At 37.5% G+C, this 25,017-nt stretch overlaps 1 protein-coding gene across 2 annotated transcripts in view; it reads right to left on the bottom strand.

Moving 5' to 3' along the window:
• Positions 1-23,782, bottom strand: part of ING3 (inhibitor of growth family, member 3) — a 28,641-nt gene extending 4,859 nt beyond the window's left edge. Inside the window, exons 1-11 of one of the 2 annotated variants that reach the window (XM_010838061.1) lie at positions 23,618-23,782; positions 23,301-23,372; positions 20,533-20,633; positions 18,601-18,666; positions 8,187-8,283; positions 6,209-6,280; positions 5,336-5,455; positions 4,918-5,075; positions 4,258-4,451; positions 2,322-2,514; positions 1,270-1,308 (exon numbers count right to left, since the gene is read on the bottom strand). In XM_010838061.1, the coding sequence (XP_010836363.1) occupies positions 1,270-1,308; positions 2,322-2,514; positions 4,258-4,451; positions 4,918-5,075; positions 5,336-5,455; positions 6,209-6,280; positions 8,187-8,283; positions 18,601-18,666; positions 20,533-20,633; positions 23,301-23,372; positions 23,618-23,645 (1,140 nt within the window). In that variant the 5' untranslated portion in view covers positions 23,646-23,782. Of the gene's footprint in view, positions 1-1,269; positions 1,309-2,321; positions 2,515-4,257; positions 4,452-4,917; positions 5,076-5,335; positions 5,456-6,208; positions 6,281-8,186; positions 8,284-17,669; positions 18,047-18,600; positions 18,667-20,532; positions 20,634-23,300; positions 23,373-23,617 lie in introns of those variants that run through there. The other variant, XM_010838062.1, reaches the window with a different exon arrangement.
• Between the last annotated feature and the right edge of the window lie 1,235 nt (positions 23,783-25,017).

Below are 25,017 nucleotides of genomic sequence, written 5' to 3'. Positions count from 1 at the left end.
GATGGACGTGAGTCTGAGTGAACTCCGGGAGTTGGTGATGGACAGGGAGGCCTGGCATGCTGTGATTCATGGGGTCGCAAAGAGCTGGACACGACTGAGCGACTGATCTGATCTGATTTATTTCCTCATAAAGTAGAACAACCTATTTGTAATTAAAGATGTAAGGATCTCCCTGGCTTTCCTTTTTTGGCATTTATCTATTTCTAGATATGCAGAGGAAAAGAATTCCACTGTAAATATATTAAGCGGTTCTATACTCTGACAGAAAATCTTAGCACTCCAAAGAGCACAAAATGAGAGGGATCAGAGAGAGTGCGACACAGTATTCATAGAAATCTCATTCATCATTTCCACCAAGCATCCCAGAAGACAGTTTACAATGTCTTCTTGGGACGGTTTTGCAGTCATCATGAACAGCCCACAAGTGGGTCTGCAGAGGGAGGTGGAAGGAGAGCCTTTTCTATGTGAACCGTGTTATGGGGAGCCTGGCAGGTCAGGGAAGTACACACTTCTGTGTGTCAACTCTGATCAATCTTCAAATTGCTTTAAAATTTTAAACTCTTATTAACAACCTTAGCAGCCTGACATTATTGATTAGCCCTTTATTAGAATTCAGGCTTCTGTCACTTCCCTGGAGGAAAACATGGACAAAAGGGAGCTAAGCAGTGTGACAGTAAGAAGGGAGTGGAAATTACTAGACAAAAATATTCTCAGCATTCAAGAAAAACATATCTCTAACTCAAAATAAGCTTCAAGGAAAGTAAACAGGAATTCTTTTCTTCCAAACCTTATTTTTTAATATCAGAAATGGCTCTTACTGGCTGACACCTGCAGAACACAGCAGGAAATACACTCTAATGGGAGGACAATAACCCACATCAGAAGCCTCACCTTTGCATCATTTTTCCTGAAAGTATTGCTCTAAAGTTCCAATTCTTCATTGTGATAAGAGAACCAAATCCTAGCAAACACAGAATTCTTTGGCAAAAGGGAAAAAGGGTGTTTCTAATTTTCATACAACCTGATGCCTTTTGAGAAATGTAATCTGCACATAAAACCATAAAATTAGCTTTAAAAAAGTTAAAATAGGGAACACATTAAGGGACACTATCTTATTTGGGGGAGGAATATTCCAGCCTTAATATAATTAATATTACTGCAAACCTGTATCCTTAGACTGAGAGACACACTAAACAAAAAATATACATTCCAGTAACAATAAGGTGAGACCTGTTTTTTCATTCCTAAGTAGAAAAATTTAATACTTACATCTTGGTTATCACAGCCCACCATCTCACCATAGGATACCTAGTTAAAAGAAAATTAAATATTTTTATTATGACTATATTAACAAGCACCTAAATTCAAATAACTGTTTATGATACTGTAAAGAAAATAGAGGGAAATACACAGAATATACAACTGAGTTAAGAAACAGGGCATGTAGCCTTATACAGTTTATGGGTTTTTTTTTTCTGAAGGATTTTTGGGGGCAGGGGTGTACAGCAGGATAACAGAGAAATTACATGCTCTTTGAAAGTCTATAAAAACTTGTTCTATAAACTACCTTGACAAAAGAGTCAATTTTTTGAGTGGTTCCTTTAATAAAGATTTTAAGTTTCTTTCTTGGTTATCAACATAAAGTTTTTTTTTTACTTTTTCTTGGGTCATGTTCGGTCATATATATTTTTGCAGTTAGTAGTCTATTCTACTGAAACTTCTAAATTATCTGTTTATTACATGTCATTTCTCATTTTTCTTTTTTCTTTTCATCACTAGCTGGAGAGTATGTGGATACCAACGCACAAGGACAAGAAGATGGGTCTCTAACATAGTAGTTAAATGTATTTTAAAGATTTTGTTTAATATTCAGCCTTATTTATTTCCTCATAAAGTGGAACAACCTACCTATAATTAAAGACATAAGGATTTCCCTGGCTTTCCTTTTTTGGTATTTATCTATTTCTAGATATGCAGTGGAAAAGAATTCCACTGTGCAATATATTAAGTGGCTCTATACTCTGACAGAAAATCTTAGCATTCCGAAGAGCACAAAATGAGAGGGATCAGAGAGAGTGCGACACAGTATTCATAGAAATCTCATTCATCATTTCCACCAAGCATCCCAGAAGACAGTTTGTAATGGTCTTCTTGAGACGGTTTTGCAGTCATCATGAACATGTCTTTTTATCAGAAGCAGGAAGAGGATATAATAAAAAACCAAAGGTATTTTACTGGAGTAAAAAGAACACTAAAAAAATGAAACAGCTCTTTTCCTATTTTATTCAGATTATGCTTCTATAGACACGTCAGACTCATACCTGATTACAAATGCAGTATCGTGGTTCATTGGGGTCATAAGTCCAATCAACCTGACTGTTGGAATCAGATTCTGGTACCACTGTTGCTTGTTGGGAAATTTCCTGTACAACAGTTGACGATGAAGAACATGATGACAAGGAAGAAGAGGAGGAAGAAGATGATGACTGTTGGCTTGAAGACTTGTTGTTGTTTCTGAAAAAGCAGTATCAGTTTTATTTGCTCAGCATCCAGAAGAACTTAATTGAGAGTAACTTCTAATTAATGGCATGAAATGAAATAACAGTAAATATACAAAATACTCTTTAACACTCAAGCCATCTGATAAATGGATGTAAAAGCACAAGTGTTTAGAGCAAAAAGAGCAACATTTTTCATAATAGCTTATTTTTGTTTCAGATTTTGTTTTCTGGAAAACAAAGATATTCAAAGGAAATTCTTTTAAAATATTTCAAAGTTTTTAGAATAAACTTTTAATCTGTTACTTCTTACCACTGTTTAAAGAGTAGGCCATCCTTTTAAGAATTAGTATTAGTTATGGCTTCCGTACAGACATTCTTTGTATTTTTAAGCAAACTGAATACTCTTGATTAGAATCAAAAATACAAATACACGGAAGCATTTGATGAAAATGATAACCATCACCTGATATGGGAATACTCACCTATACAGAACATGAAGCAGAGTGTGTTAAAATCCACAAGAAATTTACCATTATACATATGCTAACAAATTTTAAAAATATGAAACTTTATCATCAGCGGTTATAATAAATTTGGGTCACTAAATGAATTTTTAGATATTTAGCACTTTTGTGGTAACTCTACATTGATCATTCTTTTAGAGATTCATCCACAGGAAGCACAGGAACACAGAAAATATAACATTTACTGACAGAAAATATATTTAAAAATAAACTGATACAATTATGATATAATTCTTTTGGACTAGCAACTGAACTCTCATTATGTATGAACACCTAACACATGCAGGTACTTTGGAAAGATGGTGCCAAATGCTATTAAGTTTTCATATGTGTGCTAAGTCGCTTCAGTCATGTCTCATTCTTTATGATCCTATGGACTGTAGCCCATCAGGCTCCTCTGTCCATGGGATTCTCCAGGCAAGAACACTGGAGTGGACTGCCATGCCCTCCTCCAGGGGGTCTTCTGGAACCAGGGATTGAACCCACGTCTCTCATGTCTCTTACACCGGCAGGCAGGTTCTTTACCACTAGCGCCACCTGCAAAGCCCTTTTCACATGTATGCGTTCATACAATCATCCTAAGAATCGTATCTACAAAATCTAGGGATATTTTCATAATTTCAATTTAGGAGACATAATATCAAGGACTAAGACAATTTGTTCTTAATTAAAATGAAGACCAGAAAACACATGGCAGAACAAGGGGTTATAAGTTAGAAAAGGTTTCATTAATGGTTTATCTTAATGAACAAAAGAAAGCAATGAGAGGTCATCTATTAATAACCCCAATTCAAGACTTTAGAAAAATCAAGGTTTCTTAGAACTTTTTAAGGACTTTACCTCTTTCTAGGTAAGTCATTGTGAAGTAAATGTCATGTCTTCCCACCTCCCCAGAGTTCACCCTGACCCATTATATATATACATGCATGTGTGTGTGTGTCTGTGTGCTGAGTCGTGCCTTACTCTTTGTGACTCCAGCAGCTATATTCTGCCAAGCTCCTCTGTCCATGGGATTTCCCTGGCAAGAATACTGGAGTGGGCTGCCATTTATGACTCCAGGGGATCTTCCTCCCGACCCAGGGATTGAACCCGAGTCTCCTGTTTGGCAGGTGGATTCTTTACCACTGAGCCATTTGGGAAGCTGCCTCTGTTTACTACACGGAAGCCCAGCTGGATGCTAGGTAGTCTGCACACTCAGTAAAGGTATGAGCTACTATAACAATAAAACTTACTTGCTCTTTCTCCCACTCCTTGAGTCGGCTGTTGATGAGCTGGCGTTCTGTGTTAATGTAGTCATGAGCGCAGATGATGATGAATAGCCAGCTGCTTCCCGGGGCATGGAAAACTCTTTTCCCAGCTGAAAGTCATTATTCTTAAATGCTTCATAACTGGCCTTTAAACTTGATGTCCTTCGTCCCTCTTTCATCTTAAAAAAGGCAGTCATTGATATTATTAATACATATAAATATGCACATTTTCTTTTGTCTATTTACAGCATTATTTTGGCTTATCTAATATTATTTTGTTTTAAACCATTATGTTCATCATTGTAATTTAAGTTATTTTACATAAAGATTTAGGATCAGTTTTTACCCAGTTACGAGGTAACTACAGGATGGGTAACTTAATTCGGAATATAGATGATAGCCAGCACAGAAATGAACAAACTCAAGGCAACCTAAGTTCCAAGGCTACAGAGAAAGCCCTGGAACGGGAAGAAAGAATAAAGTATTGTCCCAGCTTTAAACATTAGCTATCATAAAACTAGGATTAAAAATGAAACTATACAATGCAAGAAAACTCTTTTTGTTCACATCAAGTTATTTCTGCTAGAGTCTGCCAAGGATTCAGACAAAACTTAACATTCCGTTTCTAAACCTTTTCTTTTTTACCTGAGCTGTAGCTTGAACTGCTTGAGCTGCTGCCATGGTAATTGCCCCCGCACCAGTTCCTGAAGATAAGGAGCCAATATTATAGGATGCCAGAGGTTGGGAGGAATTCACATTGTAAGCGTTGTTGGAAGCGGCCGTGGAATTATTATTTCGACAACCTGTGTAGAATTAAAGAAGGAATGAAAATGGTTAGACAGAACAAAATGTCAGTGAGCTTAAAGTATATTATTTCTCAGCACAGATACAATGATTAAATTAAAAATTTCATGTCACAAATTTTCTTTTTTTTTTTTTTTCTTCTTACGGTAGACTCTAACCAGGTAAAGAATCTGTATAATTAACCTTAAATGCTGTCATTCCCCTTTATTTTAATAAAAACCAAAAAAGAAAACAATCACATTTAAGATAATAAACTTACCTAGAGTATTTTCCTTAGAGGCATCTGATGTTAGGGTAGATAAAAGAGCTTCAGATTTAAACTTCTTTTCAGGTAAATGATCTGTTGTCGTATGGTGAGAGGTTGGGTTATATTTCCTTTCTGAATATAAATAAAGAATTCATGTGTTTTTAAATTTTAGAGAACTATGGGCAAGGCATAATACATTCATCTGATTATAAACCAAAACAACATTATGTTTTCTGAGAAGACAAGAGAAATAGAACTCTTTGTGCCACATGTCTTATTAACAGCTGACTGCTCAGACATTTAAAAAACTTCAGTAGCAAAGCAGCGAAGTAAGCCATGATGCATACTGGTTTCATATGTAACATGAGAGATTTTTTTTTTTAAAAACATTACCTACAATTTAAAATATTTTTCAATCAACTTTTCATATCAAATTGATTTGTCAAAAAAAGGCATCAGTACAGTCAATCCAGTCAGCTAGCATCTGACTAAACCACTCATTTACTCACTAACTCAACCATTTGAGACTTTATTATATGCCAACAGTAGGCTAAGCACTTGAGAAAGGATGAAAAAGAACACTCCCTAGAGAGAAACAGGTTATTTGTATCTAGAGAGTATACACTGCTGTTAGTACCACACATTCTTCCTTTGAGAATGCCAGGGAAAACAGACTACCTGTTCCCAAATCAAATATGCTCTTCCCAAATGAAGAAGATAAATCTGCCAGTAGTTGCAATGAAAAACTGTATCTCACAAGATAAAAGAAACAGGAGGATATCTGTTTCTCAATCGGTTGTGCAGAGCTAATGAAAGAGAATATATAGATGATACAATGAATTTTTAATTGTTTTTAAGATTTTAGCTCTCCTAAATCAAACTTACTCTCCACTGGAGTATGTGAGTGAGCATGGTGATTGTTCACTGGCTGTGAAGGAGTGTCTAATTCCAGAGATCCTAAAAAACCAAAAAAAGAGAGATAAGCACAGAGATACACTGCCATGAGATGTCACCAGAGAACTTTACACATCAATCAGCTACAGGACTGTGGACCCTTAACCAGCAGAGGACCAGCAAGCTCTGATGTCTATGCCTGTACCATTTTAGTCAAACACAATAGAGGGTCATCACTGCCTATTTTACCCTGCGCCAATCTTATCCTCTTTCTAAACAGTAAGTAATCCATTTTTTAATATTCACCTTTAAGTACAAAATGGGTCAAGGCATGCTAATGTCTGGCTAAGGAATTCACCACATTTGGTACCACATAAGTGGATGAATGGATGTTATAATTTCATTACTGATGAGACCTGAAAAACTCAACCTAGTGTTAACCGAGTTGAAGACCTTTTAATGGGAGATCCTAAAGTATCAGGTGATGGGACATTACTATAGGAAAGAAAATTCTTTGATCATTAAAATGATATATGAATGTAAAGACTTCTAAGGGAAGTTAGGGATTTTGCTTGTGAAAAGTGATGCATAGATCTCTACCTCCAAGTTTTAAAATACTTTTAAAGAATGTCCTCAGTTTATCTTGGTCCCTTGAGATGAAATTATGGCAGGGCACAGGGTGGAGCAGTTTTCATAACTTGATCTGATGACTTTCATATGCTTGTGTCCTTACAGAGGATGCTTCATTAACCTCCCTGAGGTATTGAATAGGCATGGATTTACTGCTTCTCACAGCTATTATCAGCATTTCAAGAAAACAAAACATTTTATTTTGTCTCAAGATACTTATCATCCTCAGATAGGATTCCCTTGGAATGAAGTATCACAAATAAATTAGATAATCATCTAAAGTGATGGACCTATTTTTGAACACAAAAATGCAACTATTGTACCAAGGATTCATGTGTGGTTGTGCCCTAGCTGACCTGTAGAGAGTATATGAATAGAGATATATGTAACCTAACACTCTAAAGAAACCTTTCATCCATGTGTAGAAACAGGTATATGTTCTTGCTACTGATATGCACCAAGAAAAAAGATGCCTGAACCTTTAGTTAAATTATATTAGAAATCGGCCATAATACTGACTTGATTCAACTAACATTTAGTGAGTGCCTACTCAGGGCTTACCATGGAACCATCCGCTTTTATGGACACTGTCTATTTAGGCTGAAGAGCTAAATTCGTTCAAGAAACAGAGCTCATGTCTCCATTTTGGGGAAATCTCCTGAGTTAAACCCTAGGAATGATAAGAGTAAATTATAGCAGGAGATCAAGTCCAAACAGTCCAACTGCTGGGGACCAAATGATCCCACCAGGTGCCTCTGTCCACCAAGGAGCAGGATCTGAGAAGTGTCTACGGAACCAGTGTCTCCTCGGTGACGTGCACATGCATTGCAGAGAAACATGAAAATGGCTTCTTACTGAGAAGAGAAGTTTAGGAAAGACTTCTTTGAGAAAAAGAGGAGATGCTGAAGAACTCATTAAAATCTTTTTCAGTAGCACAATTGAGGGAAAGCTTTAAGGAAGTTCTTAACAAAAAATAACCACTTTCCTCAACACATAAGTGCCTAAACAAACCATGTAATGCCAGATGATTGACTTGTTTCTAAGATGCTTGCATTTCTTTAAATCTTTGTTCCTACCATTCATCTTACTGGCATATGTACATTATTAAAAAAAGAAAATGACTTAATATGTTATCGTCATACAGAGTGAGTGGATGATATATAATTTCTCCAAGTATCCACAACCCAAACAGTCCAACTGCTGGGGACCAAGTGATCCCACCCAGGTGCCACCATCCACCTAGAAGCAGGATCTGAGAAGTCTCTGCAGAACCAGTGTCTCCTCGGTGATGTGCACATGTATTGCCCAATGGTGATGGAAAATTGTAAATTTTACTTACGCCTCTCTAGTATCTCTGTAATCCCAGCATTATCAGCTTCCAGCTCCATTTTAAATTTAGCCAGTTCCTGATCCAGCTTTCTCAAGTGTCGATCTACCTGTTTCAAAGAAGATCAAAGATAACCACCACAATTTGGGACACTATTAAAGTGTCAGTTTAATGAGGAAACCTAAATTTTACTTCTTTTAGTGCATCTGCTCTGGATCCTTGAGCAAGTCAATTAACCTACACTATAGGTTTTTATTCTATAAAATGAGGTTGCTAGGCTAAATATCTCCCAAGTCTCCTTGAATACATTTTAAGAAACCAGAATTGCAATTTGTCAGAAAATGTTTGGAGGAAGTAGGCTATGAAACATAAGCAAAGATGAGGGGTGGGTGGCATAGGAAACTTTTCATATATGCCTTGGGATTACTTTCAGCCTAATCTCCTCCTCCTTATAACAAGACCATCCACACTGCCAGACCATAGTAACTGTTACTTACAGTAAGGAATGAAAGATCCTCAGTCTACAAACAAAGAGCCTCCTATACTTTACACATACATTTCTCTAAGGCAGGAAAGCATACCATTATACTTGTAAACATTTATGTAAAGAGTTGAAACAAAAAGGGCTTTTAGCCAGAAAGTTCCATTCTACAAAAAGCTTGGTCAAAATGGTTTTCTTGAAATACTGTCGCACTTGGTTAAGGTGGCAAAATTGTATATTCTCATTCACCTAGAGATGTCTGGACTGACTTCTGAAAATTTTATAATACCTCAAACTAACAACAAGTCTTCATTTATTTTTTTAAGCTTAATATTAAATATGGAGAAGGCAATGGCACCCCACTCCAGTACTGTTGCCTGGAAAATCCCATGGATGGAGGAGCCTGGTAGGCTGCAGTCCATGGGGTCACTAAGAGCTGGACACGACTGAGCGACTTCACTTTCACTTTCCATTTTCATGCATTGGAGAAGGAAATGGCAACCCACTCTAGTGTTCTTGCCTGGAGAACCCCAGGGACAGAGAAGCCTGGTAGGCTGCAGTCCACGGGGACGCACAGAGTTGGACACGACTGAAGTGACTTAGCAGCAGCAGCAATATTAAATATCTCGATACTTTTTCAAATTTACTGCTTTGAAGTCAAACCAAAAAAAAAAAAAAAACAAAATCTTGAAAAATATTCATGTCATATTATTAGCAATACCTTTTTTCAAATTCTAATGTCCCTCTTAATCACTGTCATAATTAAAGAGTAACTTTCTTACAAATATCAAAATGTCTCCCATACATCAGAAGGCAAAAAATTAAGTAAGACTGTCAATGAAATAATGTGTATGTAAGTGAGGGGGTAGGGAAGAAGAGTACCAAAAGACAATCTGTGGGTGTTAGAGGCCAGGAAATGTGTTTGGTGCATTAAAAGGACTATGTTTTCTAGTCCTTGCTCAAACCTCTTGAGGTAGGCTAGTACTGTCTCCATTTCATAAGTGAAGAAACTAGGCTCAGAAAGGTTAAGCAACACCTGCAAATTCAATAGCTAATGCATTACAGAAATAAGACTTAACTCTGATCTGTTTGTAACAAATTGTGCTTCACTGTTTATACCTAACATTGCCTTCTGAATTTCCACATGCAGGAGCCAATTTCTTAACTGAAAGTAATATAATTCAAATTGAAAAAACATAAAAATATTGTATTATTATTTATATTTTATATATAAACAGCAATCATTGAGATGTTGGTTTGTGACTTTTCAATTAATTCAAAGCCCAATTTTCCTTCCATCTTCACACACGTGTTATTTTTCAGAGCTTTGTAAAAGCTCTACAATATTTAAAATCCTATAGGCTCGGAAAAGGCAATGGCACCCCACTCCAGTACTCTTGCCTGGAAAATCCCATGGATGGAAGACCCTGGTAGGCTGCAGTCCATGGGGTCGCTTAGAGTTGGACACGACTGAGCGACTTCACTTTCACTTTTCACTTTCATGCATTGGAGAAGGAAATGGCAACCCACTCATGTTCTTGCCTGGAGAATCCCAGGGACGAGGGAGCCTGGTGGGCTGCCTTCTATGGGGTCGCACAGAGTTGGACACGACTGAAGCGACTTAGCAGCAGCAGCAGGGTCACATCTATATTGTAGACACACGCTCCTATTCAAAGAACCTGCAGGTAACTGAGCATCCTTTAATGGAACCGCCTTTCAATAATAAAGTATGAACACAGACCTCTTATTCAAGAATATCTCTTACACTGTCAAAATTTAATCTCAAGGGAAATCAGAAAAAATACTCATGCTTAAATTCCAAGTCTACTTAATGCAATGAAAATACTCCACCACCTTTCTTACCTACAACTATATTACTAATAAATACTGAGTTCCTATTGTGTGTATCAGTTCCATTCAGTTCAGTCACTCAGTCATGCCCGACTCTTTGCAACCCCATGAACTGCAGCATGCCAGGCCTCCCTGTCCATCACCAACTCCCGGAGTTCACTCAAACTCACGTCCATCGAGTCGGTGATGCCATCCAGCCATCTCATCCTCTGTCGTCCCCTTCTCCTCCTGCCCTCAATCCCTCCCAGCATCAGTCTTTTCCAATGAGTCAACTCTTCGCATGAGGTGGCCAAAGTACTGGAGTTTCAGCTTTAGCATCATTCCTTCCAAAGAACACCCAGGACCCATCTCCCTTAGAATGGACTGGTTGGATCTCCTTGCAGTCCAAGGGACTCTCAAGAGTCTTCTCCAACACCACAGTTCAAAAGCATCAATTCTTTGGCACTCAGTTTTCTTCACAGTCCAACTCTCACATCCATACATGACCACTGGAAAAACCATAGCCTTGACTAGATGGACCTTTGTTGGCAAAGTAATGTCTCTGCTCTTTAATATGCTATCTAGGTTGGTCATAACTTTTCTTCCAAGGAGTAAGAGTGTTTTAATTTCATGGCTGCAATCACCATCTGCAGTGATTTTGGAGCCCAAAAAAATAAAGTCTGACACTGTTTCCACTGTTTCCCCATCTATTTCCCATGAAGTGATGGGACCAGATGCCATGATCTTCGTTTTCTGAATGTTGAGCTTTAAGCCAGCTTTTTCACTCTCCTCTTTCATTTTAATCAAGAGGCTTTTTAGTTGCATGGCGCTGGGTAAATGGACAATACCTGAAGAATGAGAGAATCCCTGCCTTCACAGGAATTAACACTTAACTAACAAATCAAGATTTATACAAGATTTTTAACATAACAGTATAAACAAATAGTCTCCTAGACGTAACAAAAAGAAAAAGGGTCAGAAGTCACACATAAAGAAAAAACATAATATTGGGGTCTTGTAAGCATAAAGGAGCTATGAATAAGTTAGTGAATAATGGACTGTCTTCAAATAGATGGAAAGAAGGAGTAATAAGGAACTAAAGAATGTATAGAGACACAAAAACAAAAAAGCATTTTTGTCACAGATGTAGACGGTATAAAGAGGTGATGCCTGCATAGGTGTAGACAGTACAGAAGACAAGTGTTAGAATTTCAGTTGGGAGGGAGGGGTTGGGGTGAAATGAAGAATACCTCCCTAACACATACCTCCCTAACCCATTCCATCTCTGCATTTAAGAGCCACTTAATTATATTAAAGACAGTACTAATAAGGTTTATTATATTGGACATGGAACAACAGACTGGTTCCAAATAGGAAAAGGAATACGTCAAGGCTGTATATTGTCACTCTGCTTATTTAACTTCTATGCAGAGTACATCATGAGAAACGCTGGACTGGAAGAAGCACAAGTTGGAATCAAGATTGCCGGGAGAAATATCAATAATCTCAGATATGCAGATGACACCACCCTTATGGCAGAAAGTGAAGAGGAACTAAAAAGCCTCTTGATGAGAGTGAAAGAGGAGAGTGAAAAAGTTGGCTTAAAGCTCAACATTCAGATAACGAAGATCATGGCATCCGGTCCCATCACTTCATGGGAAATAGATGGGGAAACAGTGGAAACAGTGTCAGACTTAATTTTTGGGGGCTCCAAAATCACTGCAGATGGTGATTGCAGCCATGAAATTAAAAGACGCTTACTCCTTGGAAGAACAGTTATGACCAACCTAGATAACATATTCAAAAGCAGAGACACTACTTTGCCAACTAAGGTCCGTCTAGTCAAGGCTATGGTTTTTCCTGTGGTCATGTACAGATGTGAGAGTTGGACTGTGAAGAAGGCTGAGCACCGAAGAATTGATGCTTTTGAACTGTGGTGTTGGAGAAGACTCTTGAGAGTCCCTTGGACTGCAAGGAGATCCAACCAGTTCATTCTGAAGGAGATCAGCTCTGGGATTTCTTTGGAAGGAATGATGCTAAAGCTGAAACTCCAGTACTTTGGCCACCTCATGCGAAGGATTGACTCGTTGGAAAAGACTCTGATGCTGGGAGGGATTGAGGGCAGGAGGAGAAGGGGACAACAGAGGATGAGATGGCTGGATGGCATCACGGACTCAATGAGCATGAGTTTGAGTGAACTCTGGGAGTTGGTGATGGACAGGGAGGCCTGGCGTCTGTGATTCATGGGGTCACAAAGAGTTGGACACGACTGAGCAAATGAACTGAACTGAACTGATACTTGAAAATATGGAAATAACAATGGAATTCCCAGTATTAGATAGCTCAGAAAAAGCAATGGGACCCAAAGAATTAATAACTCAAAAAACCAAATTCATAATTAAAATAAACAAAGACAGAAAAGCCTCAATCACACCGTGGGAGTTTTGTAAGATAGCTTCCAATCAGTCCTACCTCCTGGTAGATTAAAAAAGATTACGAACTGATTACTATTATAAGCAACTATCAGACAATGAGAATTCTTTTTATTCAATTCACCATTACTGTACTAAATCAAATTTGAAGCTGGAAAGGAAGCAGATCACAAGATTTAACTTTAGCTATAAAGCACCAGAATATTTAAAACAGTATTAAACAGTCATAGCAAGAGCTGAGCTGAACATGTCTGAAAGCTATTACTATCTATTGGGTTGGTCAAAAAGTTTGTTTCAGGTTTTCCTATATCACCGTTCGGAAAAATCCAAACAAACATTGTGGTCAACCCCACAATGTTTAATGCTGAACAGGTAAAGCACCAATCCTAGCTGATCACCATAACAGCCCCACAGGTATAAGGTAAATCAAGAATCTAAGTTATTCCATCCCTCCACCTGACCCTATAAGATGGCTAAGATTGATTTATAGTAGTAAACAGGGTACTGAGCCAATTGAGAAACTTTCCATTAACTATAGGTTTCTAACACAAGGCTGACCACAAAGCCTAATTATTGATTTGTTCCCCAGTTAATGTCAATAAATGCCAGCCACAGACGTTTCCTTATTCTACAACCCTAAATCATATCTTACAACCCCAAAGCATAACCACTTTAAATGTACTATCCTTCTGAGCTTTTCAGAGACAAAGGGAATTCTGTCAAGATTATTTTTCAACATATTTAAGATCACAAAAACATTTAAGTCACACTTGGCCTCTGAATAAAACAAATAAATCCTCAGCCTTTAATTATTTTTGCATAGAGCTGTAATCCTTTAGCCTTTCTCTCTTGTCTCTCCCCGTTTTCCAATATTCAAATTTCAACATGTGTTACCTGATGGACTCAAACTGAACTAAATATAGCTTCTTAAAAGTTTTCCCATGATTTTATGGCTTCCAACACTGACAAATTGTGAAAGTTAGATGTTGAGTTGCCCTTTCCCAATGAGCACTCAGTCTACAATGTTCTAAGTTAAAAACCATGGCAATAAGCGATAAATTTCTATTCATGAAGAGATGGAGTAACAGCGAATAGGGAGGGTAAACTGCAGAAGAAAGAAATGATGGCAAATTATTTCTCTGATGATCTATCATGAAAATGATTCTTCACATTCTGAATTATATTTAAACTGGATAAAAATTTGATCTACCTTTAGGGTGAATCAAATACTTAGGCCTTAGCACATAAACTACATCTAATCATTCTCCTAAAACACAATAAGGATAGGAGACAAATCAAAAGGTCAAGCTCATATAATATATTTCCTTAATTAGAGTATCAGATGAGGAATTCTCAAATTTATAGGTAAGATGTGGGCCTGAAATATAATCATCTGAGGAATAAACCAGGATATAAAAAAGGAGCAAGTTCAAGGGTATTTAGCAATGTAAGAGGCTGCTAAAACCATTCAGGCATTCACAAAAAGCTCAAGCTTTATCACAGTATATATAAATCACCTTTATTAGGTATTGTAATCTAATATGGCTTTATGACAGTGACATCTGGCTGAGGAACACAAAAAAGTGTTTAATGACTATGAGTATCAGGATTCTAGAAGGAAATTATTTTAATAAGATAGGTTTTTTTTTTTTTTTTTTTTTCAGTCTGTTAGTCAAATTCCACTAAGCCTACTTAAAGTATTCGTTTGTTTCAATAAACGTCTAATTTCAAAATTTCTTCATTTGTGGATATTTATGTGGTCTCTTATTTTCCCTTAATAAATGAAGTAGTACGGTGCTGGTCACAGAAATAAAAAAATTTACTACCAGTTTTAAAAGTAAATAAGCTATTTTAATAACGAAGAATACAATTAAATACTGTGCTATAGAAAACACTGAGAGGCAGAATCAAACACAATTAATTATACTCAGATGCTGTATCTTAAAAGCTGTAAAAATAATACCTGCTTACTTTACACTGTCATAGTAATATGCTTAGGCAAAGCCATACATACAGTCTTCTCTAAAGTGTATTCCATGCCTCAGTTTAAAATCCTTCACTGGCCTCCCGCTGCTCTGAAACTAAGAACACTGCTGCACTGGCTTTCAAGCCCTGCAAGTGTTGGGTTCGCATGTCCCTCTCATACCTCTCTTCTTCTTTTTCATGACACACCAACCACACTGGCCTCTCTCCCGGTTTAATCTGTCAGACCCTTTTCCACCTAAAACACTGCACTTGGTCCATCATCTGCTTGAAATGTTCTTCCTTAAGCTTGTCACATAGCTGGCTCTTTCTCACCTTCCAAGAACTACCTCAGAGGTCACCTCCTTAGGACTATGCTTATCCTGATAAGCAGACTCTTCATAGCCTCCACTGGTTATTCACTCTTTCCCTCTCTTTCCACAATGTTTATTTCCTTCACAGCCCTTAGCAAAGTCTCCAATAATCTTTATTTAATAGTTTGCCCTATTCACTGTCCAGCTATATCATTACTGCCCATTTTGCACCAGTGACCACTCATATCTGGATATCTATGAATATTTGCTGAATGAGTGAAAGTTATACCCTCCCACTATGTAGAACTGTACAGACAGAAGTATCACTGTTTATTTGGTAAAAGATCTGTAAATAAAAATTATTGTATTTTGACACTTACACTATATCCTGTCCACTCACCTCTGCAGCACAAAGCACTCTAACCTTCCATATGTTAAATGTGATAGGAATTTAATGAGGGTGCATAATTGATTTTTAACATTTTAACAATTATTTATTCATGAGAAATGATGTTAGAGAAGTAAAACAAGAAGCTAAGAGTTAACACGATGACTTCCAGGGCCTAGCAATTCTCAGATAAAGATGAATATACTCAGAGGAGAAGTCTGAACTTGAAGAATAATTATGGTATAATTGCTAAAGCTAAGTGTTCACGTGGAAAAGTAATGGAAACATGTTTCTCAGCTTGGGTGGTGAGTGGGGAGTGGGAACGAGAGGAAAACTGGCATTTGACAGAACAACGCTTTACCGTGTGGCATTTGGTCTCATCAGCCTCCGGAGCTGGGGATGAAGATGAGAGGAAATTACCTCTACAAGAGAACCAAGAGGACAGAGTAACAAGCAATAAAGGTCAAAACAGAACCCTTTCAAACACCAACCACTCTGAGCGATACCCAAGGAGACTGAGAAAGGCCATGAGGGTGGGAGGATGATGAATTAACATAAAATCTCAAGAAGGATGGATTATATAATAAGGATATCATGGTCACATGGAATGAGTATTTAATGAGACATAAGGAGAAAGGGGGGGGGAAGAGTAAAAGAAAGGAAAGGGGAGGCAAAGGACGGGACAGAGACAGGAAAGAGTAGAGAAAAAGCAAAAGGCAGTCTTAGAAATAAATCATGAGGGAATGGGGGGAAAAAAAACAGGTTTAATTTGGCAGAGCTCAAAGGGATGCAGTGGCTTCAGGAAAGTAGAAAACTTGTTAGAGAAATGAGATGAAGTGAGTTTATTAAAGAGTGAGGATCTACTATCTGCCAAACTATGAGGTGGGTGGGTGTGGGTGTGGGTGTGTGTAGACAGATGTAGGTAAGAGATACAGAGACAGATGTAGATATGTGTATATATGTATACAGATGTACCTATATTTGTCTATTTCTATCTCTCTCTGTTGAAAGAGACAAAGAGACCCAGAGAGCACTGGAAGGCACAAATCAATTCTGTGATTTTACAGATAAGGAAACTGAAGTTCCAGGATTATATCAATTTTCCAAATTCCTGCTGTCAGTGAAGTGGCTGAATTCACATTTGCATGAGTCCATTATGGGTCCTTGGTTTTTAACCCATTCATTACATTGCATTCACTTTGTTACATCATTTTTTATTACTTCAATCTCTAGCCTAAATAATCCATCTCCCTCATAAAACTCCTAATTTTTATTTTCACTCTATGTTTTTCCATGACCTCTTAGTGAAATGCTTTCCCCTCAATACTATGCTGAATCCAGGTGCCTGAGGCTCTAAATAAATTCTGTTCAAAACTCATCTCATACCTCTAAGAAACCAACAGTAACTCTGCTTGATTTAGTTCAATCTTTACCAGATCCCTTTAATATCCAAATGTATTCATCTTTATTTGTTAACATGTTTCTGTAACAGGCTCTCCATTTTACTGTGGGCATCTTCCCAACTAGGTAACTTGAGGTCAGGAGCATTTATAACATTTACTCTTCATTCCTCCACTGTACCTACATAAAACTCCATTACACCAAGTACAGAGTCGATGAACAGTACGGTTTGTAAACAAGAGACGGATACATACACCCTTTTAAAAAGCATATGTTTGTTATATATTCTTTTTCTAAATGCATGAAATACTTTTAATAAAGATGTAAAAGTAGTAAAATAAAATAGAAATGAAAGATTAGAATCAAAGAGCTACATGGTTTAAAAAGCACGTAGTTTTTAAATAAAGATTGACAACTAGTCACTATATGTGAGGAAGAATGATACCAAACAAATTAGCCTTGTATTCAAATATAATGTCTTTCTCTATGTTTATAGACTTAATTCAAGACCAAAACAATTAAGAACTTTATTTGGGTTTATTCCACCATAAATCAAGCCACCAGCCCACTCTACCCGTCTTTAGGCAGCGTCTTTTATGAAACTGTTTTTAGAGTAACTGTACGAACAAAAGAGCCTAGGTCGTTATAGCCATTAAAATATTTTCACTATATCAAAGCAATTAGCCATTTCTGTGGTTTTACACAACATATATTTTCTAGTTTAGTATAGCACTCACAATGCATAGCGTACGGGGTATGCACCTTTTATCTGTGTCTTGCTCACCAATGACACCTATATTAACATGTACCCGTTCAATAAAAAAACTGTACCCAGACAAGACAAAAATAAGATATGAATCAATATGCTAAAGCAAATCAAAAGGAAGCATTTGTCTCCAGCTTTAACTTGCTTTGAGGCAGAACCAAAAAAGAGTATTTCCTAAAACATAAACTTTGGGAGATACTATACATTAAAAAAAAAAAGAAAAGACTATAACAGCCTGAGAAATATTGCATATATATATCTTCTTAGTGATTTCAATCGTTAAGAAGTGCTGCTGCTACTGTTAAAAAAAAGAAAAACAATTTTAAGTTTATTTAATCTTGTATTTCCCAGTTTTGCCACATGTGCCAGTTGCTGGAGTACTATCTACTGAATATCACTTAATAGACAGCTGAGTACTATCTATTAAGAGATTCAAATAAGTCCCTTTTTCATTTTAATCAGACTACAAAGAACTGTCAGCACAATCCCCTTAGGTGTGTTCTGCCACAGAAACAATCTCAAGATGATTTATCAGACAAGTAAACACACTACCTTAAGAAGATAAAAATTAGTAAAATAAAGTTAAACATCTATTTTAATACAAAAAAACTCTAACATCAGCTACAATCTTACAGTGACGTAGATATGGCTAAATGTAAGGTTTTTAACTGACTGACTGTGGACTCTCTCTCTTCCACAAAGAAACCAAAAAGTGGACAGTGAACTCTGAAGTTAAATGCAATCAAAAGAGCAGTAATTCAGTTTAGTCTGTCCTTCCTATTACATTTAAGTCAACATCATTTAAAACATAATCCATAATTCAAATACTTATGGCTATTAATTTTTACTTACCAAGTCATATATCTGGTTTGCCAACTGAACCTTCTCGTCTGCATCTTCCAAAGCTTTATAGTAATCCTGAATAAAAACATTCATGTTTCAGGAACAAATTAATAATTTAAAAATCTGTGTATCCAGGACCTATAACTGCATTTTCATTATCGTGGCTTGTTATCACTGTCAGTCATTACAGGGCTTCCCTGGTGGCTCAGATGGTAAAGAATCAACCTGCAATGAGGGAGACCCAGGTTCAATCCTTGTGTTGGGACGATCCCCTGGAAAAGAGAATGGTTATCTACTCCAGTATTCTTGCCTGGAGAATCCCATGGACAGAGGAACCTGGTGGACTACAGTCCATGGGGCTGCAAAGAGTCAGACATGACTAAGTGACTAAGCACTCAGGAACACACATTATACATGAGCCATAAAAATCCAGTTAGGGATAGGGTGGGGATGAGATAGTATTAGAAATTTTAGACAACAACCAAGGATTAAAGGAAGAGAGAAGAGATAACAAATAAACACCATCCAAGTCTAGCTATACTAGTAAAAATTATGTGAGCCAAAGAGTAATTATTTTTCTTTAAAAATAAATGTTATTTAGGATTCATCTAATTTGTAAAGAGTATTTACGTTCTCCATTTTTAAAACTTATTACAAACAACTACTGAAAGGCTTCTGACCTGCACATCCATTATGCAGTTGTTCTATAACTCTCATTTTAAGCTAGGAATCAATTCTCCCCAGTATAAAGCAAACTATTTTTTCTTAAATTCTATGAATTTCCATGAAGTGTCAAGAGTTTTTAGGGTATATCCAAGCTGTGCTACACCAAAAACCTAGTAGGAAAAAGGGATGATGAATGACTTAAGATGTATATGTGTGATGTCTCTACTCACACACACTTGGGCCTCCAGGTATCCTGCAAGTCAGGGTTAATTCTATAAAAGATTCTCAAGTTTTTGTTCCTAACAGAGTAATATTCCCTCCACGTGGTAAAATAAATAACACCAGTAGTTTCCAAATTTCTTTCTCAGTTGATTCTTGAGCAATTCTATGAAGGTTAAGGGTAAGAGAGCCATTATTACTCAGAGATATTAAAGGACATGTCCCACATCACAAAGTCAAACTGCAGAGTCATGAGTAAATCCAGGGCTTGTAGATCGTTCTTCCAATATGTCCCCAAATTAACTAGATCGTATCTTTAAAGCAAACCTTGAGGGGAGAGCTGCTACTCATTCTAATCTGGAAGGGAGCTCTAAGTACTACAAAACTTGTCAGGATTCTGTTCTCCTGTGATTCCGCCAACGTAGGTACTTAGCAATATATGAAATATGCTTCAAGATTGCTAATTTTCATCCCAGTCTGTTGCCCAAATTGGAAGATACTATATTGAGTTGGTCAAAAATGTCATTCGAGTTTTTCCATAACATTTTATGCGCTGAATGAGCTTTTTGGCCGACCCAATAGATCTAAATTACCAAAATGCTTCAATGTTTAAAAGTTCCTACACCTGAAGCTCTAAAATGTAATGAATCATTTTTAATTTTGTACATCATTTTAAAATTCTAAAGAGCTATTGATAACTTTCCCTCACTTTGATATCCCCCAAACTATTTAATATTAAAATATCTTCCTCAGCTGTGCTGTGCTCAGTTGCTCAGTCATGTCCAATTTTCAACTGCTGAAAGTCGTGTTCAGTCTTTTGTGACCCCATGGACTGTAGCCTGCCAGGCTCCTCCGTCCATGAAATTTTTCAGGCTAGAATACTGGAGCAGGTTGCCATTTCCTATTGCAGGGGATCTTCCTGACCCAGGGATGAAATCCGAGTCTCTTAGGTCTCCTGGCAGGTGGATTCTTTACCATTGTGACTCCTGGGAATCCCCTATCTTCCTCTGAGAGTTCCAGAATTTACAGATAAATCATCCAGAGTGTTGAACACACCTTTTTGATGGATGCCATTTGTTCTTCTCGCCACTCTGGCTTATTTTTCTTTGCATTCATGAAGAATTCACTGACTCTTTGTTCTAGCTGATCCATTGCATCTAGGACATAATAAAAACATTTCATATTTAGATGACCAAACTCATACACTGAATATACATGCTTTGATGTGAAGAAAGATGTGATGTGAAAATATCTGACTACATACACTCTTTTACTTGGTCTGTAACTTAAATATGTCACATTCTAATAAAATTAATAAATATATCTTAATTATCTTAGTAAAGAAAAATTATAACTTTCCCTACTGACAATTTATTTTGTAAAATATCTGATCACATACATTTTTACTTGGTCTGTAATTTAAATATGTCATGTTGTAATAATATAAATATGCTTTATGCAATAATAAATATATATTATACTCTAATATAAATATACTGTAAATATATACTCTAATAAGTGTACTTTATAAATATATTTATAAGTGTAATATATATATATAATTTACTAATTACCTTAGTAAAAGTTATAATTTTCCCCTAGTGAAAATGTATTTTTGTTACTTCAAAACTGTTTCTGATAGTCAAAGCAGTCACCAAATATAGATTCCATCCCACAGTTATTGGCTAGTACAGGCTTGGGGTCACAAACTAATGGTATTAAGTCAGGCAGATGTGCCCAAACACAATTTCTTATTGAAAGCACTACTAGATAATCCTCACTTTTCTTTCAATAAGAAAATGTGATAAAAAGGTTTTAACCTTTTGTTATATACCATTAAGCACCACATATACAATATTATTTATCTGAGATAAGTTTTTTTCTGAAATGTGTGCTAAGAACAGTCATTTCTATGCTAAAAGAGAAAAAAGTAAAGGGATTTTGTTGCTGGGTAAACTAAGGAAAACTTTTTACTATATTGTTTGGGAGATTTGCAGTGCTCAATAGTGCATCTCTTACCTTACAAAGAGGTATCTCTTGTTAATTCGTAATACCTATTAAATTTAGACAATTCTAATTATTGTAAAAAATGCTAGTTTAAAAAAACCTCTGATTTATATAATCAAGTCGATATTGTTAGAGAACTTAACATTTGTGATATAAAGTACAAAATAACAACTACCCTTTATTGAATGCCCACTTTTGTATCAGGTACTAAACATTCTAATTTCTGTGTATTTCTTTTAATCCTCAAGACCATAAAAATCCCTCAGAAGTGGTAATGTGGTTAAGGCCAATGAATTAAGTCAGTTAAGCCCTAAAATGAACTCAGATCTATCTGATGACTATGCTCCATCCTGTAGAAAATACCACTTTAGCAAATGTTTAGCATTTCAATTACATTAAAGTTAAAATGAATTTTGTGAGCAAGGTGAAGAAATACAGAATTCAGACTTTTACACTATAATGTGAACAAAAGGTGACTTCCATGATGTATCACCTTGCATTATGTACCACATAAAACCAACAGGAGGCTGAGAAAAGAAAAGTCATGATCAATGGGTATGGAAGTGTGTGCAGCGGTGGTAGAGAAGTGGGGGGACAGGTTCTTAGCTACCTCAAGATTCCCACTCTGGAACGTTCTGTTCTCTGATTGCTTTCCGTGATACTCCTTTCCTCCTTATCACACCCCAAAATCCAGATCTTCCCCTAACTATACTTTTCTAAGAAAATCTGTCAGCACAAGAAATTTACCTCAAACCTAATTCTATGTATAGTCTAAATACAGCTAGAACACAGGGGATCAAAAAATGTCTTCTGCAGGAATAGCCCTTAAACAGTTAAGGAGTACTTACACTTTTCCGAACCAAAGGAGTGACACGCAGCCAACAAAGTACACTGGGTTATACACTTTAATTACGTATCACATCATTCATTTCACATTCTTAATTTTTAATATAGTATCTCTACAAGACAGCTGGATCAGCTATATTATACTCATTTCACAAAGGGGGAAGGTGTGTGAGGTTCTTTCAGAGCATGATGGACTCCAAGCGTACTGAGCGCTGTTTTCTTATTTCAAAATTTTGCCTTGTTACCTCTAAAGTTATTTATTCTCTACCCTCTCTAAATCAAAAACATGACCATATAAACTAAATACTGCTCTGTGAAACAGCAAGGTTATTTTAGGGAAAAAGTATCCTGACCACCAAGCTATAACCAAAAGAAAAATAAAAAATTTTGCTACAGCAGACAAGAAGCTTTACTGTAAAATTTTATTTCCTTTCCCATTTTGACTGACAAACTATCATACTGTTTGGCAGTTGAGAATGCATCCTTTATCGTGTAACTTTTCAAATGGGACATTCCAAGTTCACCACAGTCTCTAAATAACTACATACAACCTCTGCTTCTATGTGTTGTCCGCTCTTGAATTTTGCCTAGCATCAACTTTAACAAAAATATAAATGCTGAAATCTATGTTCTACACATAAAGTCTCAAGTCAAAATCTTCGCAACATCTATGCCGATGTGCACTAAATCGTATCTACATTCTCAAAGAAAGTACAGAAACTTTTATTGCACAGTCCCAAATTCGAGAAAGGAGCATACATGCTCTAATGCCACCTTCTCTTGTAAGTCAGGAGAAAAGTAGTGTGGTAGACAGAAGAGGCAAGATTTGGCATTGCCAGTTCTTTTTGACAACTCCTTCTGTACTAGCGAATGAGCCGGAGGAGAGCCAAACACCAGAGCCGCTGACGTCGATGGCACGTAAGTCTGTCACTGAACGCGCGCAGCGAACAAGGGCAAACGCGCCGACTTACTCTGCACCTGCAGGTCCATCTCGCGCATCTCAGTGAAGCGATCCCTCAGGTCCATTGGAAGCTGCTCAATCACTGTCAAAGGGAGATTCCGTCAGAGGGGCGAGGCCAACGGCGAAAGTACGCGTTTACGTCACTGCGTGTGTGCGTGCGTCGAGGGGGGTCGAGAGAGCCCGCAGCCCACAACGAGGCTGCCAGTTACCGTGAGAAAGAAACATCCCCCGCCTCCCCCTCCCTCCCGCCATCCCGCCAGCCGGTCTACTCCCGCCCTCACCCGCCCGCAGGTACCCCGGACGGGCCAGCCAGCGCCGCCCACTCACTTTCCAGATAGTCCTCTAGGTACAACATCGTGGCCCTTAGAGCTGGGGGAGCGAGGGGGTCCAGGGGTTTATTTGTGTCACTCGCTGTCGCCGGAGTTTTGTCTCTTCCAATATGGCGCCTCCGCTAGCAGCACCCGCTCGGCTCCGGCGGAAAAAAAAAAAAAAGAAAAAAAAGGCACTTTGGCGCCTGACGGCGCTTGCCTCACCGCCGCCCGGAGCGGTCATTGGCTGGCTGAATCAATGACGTAACCGACTGGACCCCGCCCCCGCGCCCTTGTGGGAAGTGTAGTTTTAGTCCCTCCCCAGCAAGCTTGAACTTGCTGGCAGTTCTCCACGTGGAAACTACAAAAACCAGGCGCCGGTGCGAGCCGTGCGCAGCAGAATCTGAAATGCGGTGCCGCTATTTATTTGTTGATTTTTTCACGGGGGATGACGGGAGTTGTATGCTCCTGCAGAACACAACTGGGAAGAACTTTTCACCTGTTCTTTCTTGCTGTGATTCCATGCCCCGACGTTTGTGAGTCATGGATTTCAAGTAGTGCTAGGCAGACGGCGAAGGTTCTAACGCTAGAATAATCAGCAAAGTTCGGGCAATTGGGATTGTTTAAAACAGAGCTCATTGCTGGAATGTATCCTCAGTAAACAGTCCCAAATACACAAATGGGACGTCTGGTTGGCTACCGTATAACTAAAATAGTTTACACTTAGAACATAGAATAAATATTTCCTGTATTGAAAGATGCATCAATAGTTCTCGATAGCCTGTTATACACTGTATTTTGAGGTCCGTCTCGTCTTCATTCTAATGTAATTGACATATACGTACACCTTCACGGGAAAAAAAGTGAGCAACCAGGAATAACGGATGATGTCTTAATATCTAATGGGTTATTTTTGCAATAACTATATAAGGTTGAATAAATAAACTGTATTAAACGTCTGTCACCCCGGACGTTGTCTTTTTCTTTCGATTACTTCCCGCGTTTGTTCAACCGTGTTATATTTAGCCCTTCACTGCTGAGTTTGTTTCCTTTTTCTTAAAAACGTTAACACTCAATAGAGATTGGGTATTGTTATTTTTCACCTGTCTTTACTTAACTTTTTTCCCCCCCAGGGAAATGTGTCTTTAGTTCATAATTTAATATTCTATTTCTGTTTTTCATATTGGAGCTGAAACACGTTATGTATTTGCATTTCTTTTCTCCCTCCTTTTTCTTATGCACTAGACTTTTCCACAGTTCTTAATCAGGAGAGTTACCTGTCAGATTGATGAATCGCGAAGGAAATTTACCTGAGTCTCAATGAGAATTACCTAGTTTATTTTCTGTACTTTTATCTAAAATCTGGGGCTTCCCTCATAGCTCAGTTGGTAAAGAATCTGCCTGCAATGCAGGAGACTT

Source organism: Bison bison, unplaced genomic scaffold (genome assembly GCF_000754665.1).
Source record: "Bison bison bison isolate TAMUID 2011002044 unplaced genomic scaffold, Bison_UMD1.0 scf7180017864089, whole genome shotgun sequence".
NCBI classification, from domain to species: Eukaryota; Metazoa; Chordata; class Mammalia; order Artiodactyla; family Bovidae; genus Bison; species Bison bison.
This window is presented reverse-complemented; position numbering and strand designations above follow the sequence as displayed.